The sequence below is a fragment of the Tursiops truncatus genome, chromosome 3 (genome assembly GCF_011762595.2).
Source record: "Tursiops truncatus isolate mTurTru1 chromosome 3, mTurTru1.mat.Y, whole genome shotgun sequence".
In the NCBI taxonomy this organism is placed as follows: Eukaryota; Metazoa; Chordata; class Mammalia; order Artiodactyla; family Delphinidae; genus Tursiops; species Tursiops truncatus.
The window spans coordinates 161,178,786-161,186,230 of record NC_047036.1 but is presented as its reverse complement, the minus strand read 5'-3'; the positions used below and the strand labels follow the sequence as shown (position 1 = coordinate 161,186,230).

The following is a 7,445-nucleotide window of genomic DNA, read 5'->3' as shown; positions in this document are numbered from 1 at the left end:
AAGTGATCACTGAAGAAATCAAAGAGGAAATAAAAAAATACCTAGAAACAAATGACAATGGAGACACGACGACCCAAAACCTATGGGATGCAGCAAAAGCAGTTCTAAGAGGGAAGTTTATAGCAATACAATCCTACCTTAAGAAACAGGAAACATCTTGAATAAACAACCTAACCTTGCACCTAAAGCAATTAGAGAAAGAAGAACAAAAAAACCCCAAAGTTAGCAGACAGAAGGAAATCATAAAAATCAGATCAGAAATAAATGGAAAAGAAATGAAGGAAATGATAGCAAAGATCAATAAAACTAAAAGCTGGTTCTTTGAGAAGATAAACAAAATTGATAAACCATTAGCCAGACTCATCAAGAAAAAAAGGGAGAAGACTCAAATCAATAGAATTAGAAATGAAAAAGGAGAAGTAACAACTGACACTGCAGAAATACAAAAGATCATGAGAGATTACTACAAGCAACTCTATGCCAATAAAATGGACAACCTGGAAGAAATGGACAAATTCTTAGAAATGCACAACGTACCAGGACTGAATCAGGAAGAAATAGAAAGTATGAACAGACCAATCACAAGCACTGAAATTGAAACTGTGATTAAAAATCTTCCAACAAACAAAAGTCCAGGACCAGATGGCTTCACAGGTGAATTCTATCAAACATTTAGAGAAGAGCTAACACCTATCCTTCTCAAACTCTTCCAAAATATAGCAGAGGGAAGAACACTCCCAAACTCATTCTACGAGGCCACCATCACCTTGATACCAAAACCAGACAAGGATGTCACAAAGAAAGAAAACTACAGGCCAATATCACTGATGAACATAGATGCAAAAATCCTCAACAAATACTAGCAAACAGAATCCAACAGCACATTAAAAGGATCATACACCATGGTCAATTGGGGTTTATTCCAGAAATGCAAGGATTCTTCAATATATGCAAATCAATCAACGTGATACACCATATTAACAAATTGAAGGAGAAAAACCATATGATCATCTCATCATCTCAATAGATGCAGAGAAAGCTTTCGACAAAAAGTCCTTGCTTTTTGAACCGCTTCAGAACATAGGTTTTGAATTAATGTTACAGTCTCCTATAATGCCGTAATTCACAAACCTTCCTACAATTATTGAGTGAGAGATCTCAAGTTAGTTATCCCCAGAATCTCAGTAGATTTAAGCAAGGTGTACTGCATGATCTTAGAGGAAGTACGGAATATAATATAGAGGGCAGATTGGTATACTTCACTGTAACCATCAGAACTCTTTGCCTCTCCTTACGATCATAGCACCCATTGTCACAAAATGTCCCATAGTGAGCAGGAAAGCTCTGAACCAATAAATCATAAATTAAAATTAAGTTAAATTAAGTTCTTGCCACTTCCAAATTGGCTTCACAAAATGAGACTCCATGGTCCTTACCCCTTAGTTAAATTAGTTATATGATCCAGTATAAGTTAAACAGGGCCTATGAGGATTGAAAACTTTAAGAAACCTGTTATTTTGGGAAGAAGTGATTATCCCCAGGGCTTCTGCCTTGAACAGCCTAATTTGACCTGTTATTAAACCTGGAAAGAGTGAAAAACACCTCACAGTGGATGCTACAACCTTGAGGCTGTTGTCCCATCACAGAAACCCCTTATTCCTAGTCCCCAACATTATGGAAATTACTGACTCCATCTACTCAGCAACTGCTAAACATTCTGCTCAACATTCTACTCTCACAGATTTGGCTACGTCTGTTCTGTTCAGTTCCTGTTTCAACAGCCTCTCAGCTGCACTTGGCCTTCACCTCTGAAAGGACATGATACACCTTTAACTGGTTACCGTCAGGGAACCTCAACACCACTGTGAAAACACACAGTCTCTGCAGGCAGGATCTGAACTGCATCCACCTTGTGCCACGAGCAGAGATACGACATTAATGACATCTCTTCTGAGGAAGTTCATTTGATATTCAGGACATACAGTATTGAAAAAGGTGGGCTCGTAAAAAGTGGATGGGCATTGCTCCAAACATATGAGGCCTGGATACCTTTAATGAATACATTAAAAAAAATTAATAAACAGAAGCCCACCCCTTCCTGGCACCATGAAGAAATACCAATAGTCCGTCTCAGCACTCACAACATTGTCTAGATTCTTGTGATGTTTGGGAGGCAACATATCCCTTGTTTATAAATTTACCGGAGCCCATTTATGCGGTTACTTGGAAATTGGGCCACCTTGAATAGACAGCCCTACCATAGAAGGCTCAAGACTGTTGCCATACAACAGGCACACCTGGTAGTGTCCTCAGAGACTCCTTCACTATAGTGAAGAGGCTTCAGCACCCACCTCCCATACCTTCTGGTCACCCCTGATGGTCTTGTGTTGTAATTTCTCTCTTTTTCTTAGTTATGATCACAAGATGTTTATCAGTTTCATTGATCTTGTCAAAGAACCAGCTTTTTTTCTTTTAATATACTCCACTGATTTTTCCCCCAACTTTTATTATTTCTTTTATTCTGCTTACTTTGGGTTTAAATTGTTCTTTTCCTTCTGAAGGTACATTGTTGATTATAGATTTTTCTTTTTTTTCTAGTGTATTTGTTCAGTGGCATAAATTTCCCTCTAAGCATTGTTTTGCTGCATCCCACAACCCTTGATTAGTTGTATTTTCATTTACTTCAAAATAATCTTTTCTCTTGGGACTTCTTTTTTGATCCCACGTATTATTTAGAAGCGTATTGTTGAATCTTCACGTATTTTGGGGAGTTTCTGACTATCTTCATGTTACTGATTTCTAGGCTAGTGCCTGTGTGGTGTGAGAGCATATTTTGAATGACTGTTGTCCTTTCAAATTTGTTAAAGTATGTTTTATGTCCCAGAATGTGTTCTGTCTTGGTGAATGTTCCTTATGAACTTGAGAAGAATGATTTCCATGGATTACAATTAAATCCAGTTGTTCCATGGTGTTATTGATTTCAGTTCTGTCCTTCCTAATTTTCTGCCTGCTGCAATTGATAATTCATGGTAAGGAGGTGTTGAAGTCTACAACTAGTAGTGGATTCACTTACTTTCTTGCATTCTATCAGTTTTGGCCTCATATATTTTGCCCATCTGTTGTGATGCATGTACACATGAATGATTGTCATGCCTTCGTGGAGAATTGACACCTTTGTCATTATGATAAAGTCCCTCTTTATCTTTTTAAATTTATTTTATTGAAGTATAGTTGATTTACAATGTTGTGTTAGTTTCTGCTATACAGCAGAGTGATTCAGTTATGCATATATATACATATTCTTTTTCATATTCTTTTCCATTATGGTTTATTACAGGATATTACACACTCTGCATCATGGAGTGTGTAAATGGTGGATAATAAGAAATGGGAGGAAAGAGTTTTTCTCACCAATGGATGGTCTTAAATTGATAATATTTATTTCATTTTTATAGCATTTCTGACATTTCCCAACATGCTTTGGACCCTGCCATTAGACAGCAATAGGATTTGTAATGTGATCGCAGTAAAACTATGTAAATAATGTTCATGTGTTCCTGATGCTGTTAAATTTATGAGGAAGTAAGTATGGACAGAGAATTAGTTTCTGATGATCAAGTCAGAGAATAAATGTTGGGAGATAGCAGAATCATATGTAACCTTCCTTATAAATGGAGTATAGATGTCCAGTGCTGTCAGTCTTACTCATCCTACCATACATATATATGGGATGTTGTAGGACGCAGTGGTCTTTGAGGATGTTGCTGTGAACTTCACCCTGGAAGAGTGGGCTTTACTGGATTTTTCACAGAAGAAACTCTACAGAGATGTGATGGGGGAAACCTTCAGGAACCTGGCCTCAGTAGGTAAGGATGACAACTTACCTTCACCTTGTCAGTCAAAGGTCAAGTTTTTCTGCCCTACAATATTATTCTAAGAGGTGGAATGTGTACAGGGAGGACATTGGTAAATAAACTAGGTATGGTCACAGCTCACTGTAGCACTAGAATCTAATAATTTTTCTATAACTTCTAATACTTTGGAATCATTTTTCTGTGTCTGCATTTTAGGAGAAACATGGAAAGATCATGACATTGAAGATAAATGCAAAAACCAGGGGACAAAACTAAGGTGAGTGGTACTCCCAGCAGAAAGCAGTGTTTCACATGAGAATTATATTATTGTACCAGATCTTAAAAAGAAACAAGACAATCCATGCTTCAAATTTATTGCTTCTCAGAAAATTTTCACCAAATTACTTTCTTACATATGACATAATGTTCAGTGTTTGCAAAATAGTTCACTTGGAAACAGCATTAATAAGCCCTATGTATAAATATCACCGTTTTGGTGAGCAAGGGTGAGTCCTCTCGCGGAGCATTCAGTATATTCAGTTTTGAACAATTCACCCGAAATAGAAAAATACCTATAGTTTTGCTACAAATAATAAAATTGTAGCTGAAATATTGTAATAAGTATGAAATCATTAATAAAGAGATCATTAATAATTCCTCCTTGTTTTTTGCAGGAGTCGTAAGGTAGGGAAAATATGTGAAGGGAAAGAGGATAGTCCATGTAGAGAAAACCTCAGCCTTATTCCAAATCTCAATCTGAACAAGAAAACTCTTATCAGAGTAAAACCATGGGAACACAAAGTATGTGGAAAAGTCCTCACGCATCATTCATCCCATAATAGGTACACCAGAAGTCACGTTGGACACAAGCCATATGAGTATCAGAAAAATGGAGAGAAGCCATATAAATGTAATGTATGTGGGAAAGCCTTTAGTTATCTGCAGTGTTTTGAAAAACATAAAAGAAATCACACTGGAGGGAAAACCTATAAATGTAAGGAGTGTGGGAAAGCCTTCATGCAGCTCGAAACTTTTCAGAGACACATGGTAACACATACTGGAGGTGCCTCTTATAAGTGTAAGGATTGTGGGAAAACTTTTAGTTCTTTAGCTTCACTTCAGATACATGAAAAAGCCCACACTGGAGAGAAACCTTATAAATGTAAACATTGTGGAAAAACCTATAGATATCATCAAACTTTACAAATACATGAGAGGATTCACACAGGAGAGAAATCCTATGAATGTAAAAAATGTAGTAAAGCATTCAGTTGTCCCAGTTCCCTCCGAATACATGAAAGAACTCACAATGGAAAGAAACCTTATGAATGTAAACAGTGTGGTAAAACCTTCAGATATTACCCTTCCTTCCAAACACACGAAAGAGTTCATACTGGAGAGAAACCCTATGAATGTAAGCCATGTGGTAAAACTTTCAGTTCTAATATAGGTTTCCAAATACATGAAAGAAATCACACTGGAGAAAAACCCTATGAATGCCAAAAATGTAGTAAAGCCTTCAGTTGTCCCAGTTCTTTTCGAAAACATGAAAGAACTCATACTGGGGAAAAACCTTATGAATGTAAGGAATGTGGGAAAGCCCTTAGAGCTCTTGCAAGCCTTCGAGTGCACATGATTACTCACACTGGAGTGGGACCTTATAAATGTAAGCAGTGTGAGAAAGCATTTATTTCTCCCAGTTCATTTCGAATACATCAAAGGAGTCACACTGGAGAGAAACCCTATGAATGTAAACAGTGTGGTAAAACCTTCAGGTATTACCCTTCCTTTCAAAAACATGAAAGAACTCACACTGGAGAGAAACCCTATGAATGTAAGGAGTGTGGAAGAGCCTTTAGTTGTTCAACTTTGCTGCGACAACATGAAAGAACACACACTGGAGAGAAACTCTATGAATGTGAGCAGTGTGGAAAAGCCTGCAGAGATTACACTTCCTTAGAAACACACATAAGAATTCATACTGGAGAGAAACCCTATGAATGTAAACAATGTGGAAAGGCCTTCAGGTGTTATCAAAGTTTTCGAAGACATGAAAGAAATCACACTGGAGAAAAACCCTATGAATGTAAAAAATGTAGTAAAGCATTCAGGTGTCCCAGTTATCTTAGAACACATGAAAGAACTCACACTAGAGAAAAACCCTATGAATGTAAACAATGTGGTAAAGCCTACAGAGGTTACAGTTCCTTGCAAACACATGAAAGGACTCACAAAGGAGAGAAACCCTATGCATGTAAGGAATGTGGAAAAGCTTTCAGGTGGTATCAGAGTTTTCGAAGACATGAAAGAACTCACACTGGAGAGAAACCCTATGAATGTAAAGAATGTGGGAAGGCCTTCAGTCATCCCACTTCCTTCCGAAGGCATGAAAAGACTCACAGGGTAGAACCTTTTGAATGTAAACAGCGTGGGAAAGACTTCAGTTGGCCTTCATCGTTACATGTTAAAACTCCCACCAGAAATAAATTATAAATGTAAGTAACATGAGAAAGCTTGATGAAAATTAATCCATGTATAACGTTCCAAAAAACTTTCAACACAAAAGAATTGTTTTTTACAAGTTGTAAATATATTGTTTATCAAGCCTCTTTCTTAAAGTATATCATTGGAGTGTGGGTTTCTACTAGTTTCAAAAATGAATATTGGGGTGATATAATTCTACAAGTCATCTTTCTACAGTAGTACATATCATTAAAAGGCAGTGCTTTTTCCTTGAATCAGTTAATATTTTCTCTCCCCATTTTGAAGTCTTTTGGATCCGTGGGTGAATTGAACTGTATTTCTGATATGTGCATAGTCAGGTTTAATTTTTTATAGGTTTATTCTGTGTTAAGGGACAATTGGAAAATGTGGTATTTGTTGGGATTTTCCTACTGGATATCTGGATACTGGACAGTTCCTGGATATCTTTATAGTCTATTTTATGTATTCTACCTTTCTTAATGACAAAGCTCCTTTTTTGGAGTTTCATGTGAATAATTGTTTTTATATTTGGGCCTTTGCTTGTTGTTCTTCCAATGACTGTTATTTGGTGAATAGATTTTAAGAAGAGAGACCTGTGATGGGACAAATATCTGAGCCTGTGGGTAATGTTAGAAACTAATTTTATTTTTTATTGGAGTATAATTGCTTTACAATGTTGTGTTAGTTTCTTCTGTACAGTGAAGTGAATCTGCTATATGTATACATATATCCCCACCTTCTTGGACCTCCCTCCCCACCCATCCCACCCATCTAGGTTAATACAGAGCACCAAGCTGAGTTCCCTGTGCTCTACAGCATGTTCCCACTAGCTATCTGTTTTATACATGGTACTGTATTTATGTCAAACCTAATCTCCCAATTCATCCCACACTCCCCTTCCCGCTCTGTGTCCACACGTCTGTTCTCTACTTCTGCGTTTCCATTCCTGGCCTGCATATATGTTCATCTGTACCACTTTTCTAGATTCCACATATATGTGTTAATATACAATATTTGTTTTTCTCCTTCTGACTTATTTCACACTGTGTGACAGACTCTACGTCCATCCACATCTCTACAAATGACCCAATTTCATTTCTTTTTTTT

The 7,445-nt window shown here is 37.0% G+C and overlaps 1 protein-coding gene across 1 annotated transcript; it reads left to right on the top strand.

Annotated features, from left to right (window-relative positions):
• Positions 1–4,736: 4,736 nt before the first annotated feature.
• Positions 4,737–6,410, top strand: LOC101337254 (uncharacterized). Its single transcript, XM_019930730.3, has one exon. It carries the CDS (start codon positions 4,872–4,874, stop codon positions 6,345–6,347), a length of 1,476 nt encoding a protein of 491 aa, XP_019786289.3. The 5' UTR covers positions 4,737–4,871; the 3' UTR covers positions 6,348–6,410.
• Positions 6,411–7,445: the final 1,035 nt, after the last annotated feature.

Bases quoted from the DNA above. Each gene is read 5' to 3' on its own strand.
- LOC101337254 (XM_019930730.3), top strand. From the start codon at position 4,872: ATGCAGCTCGAAACTTTTCAGAGACACATGGTAACACATACTGGAGGT.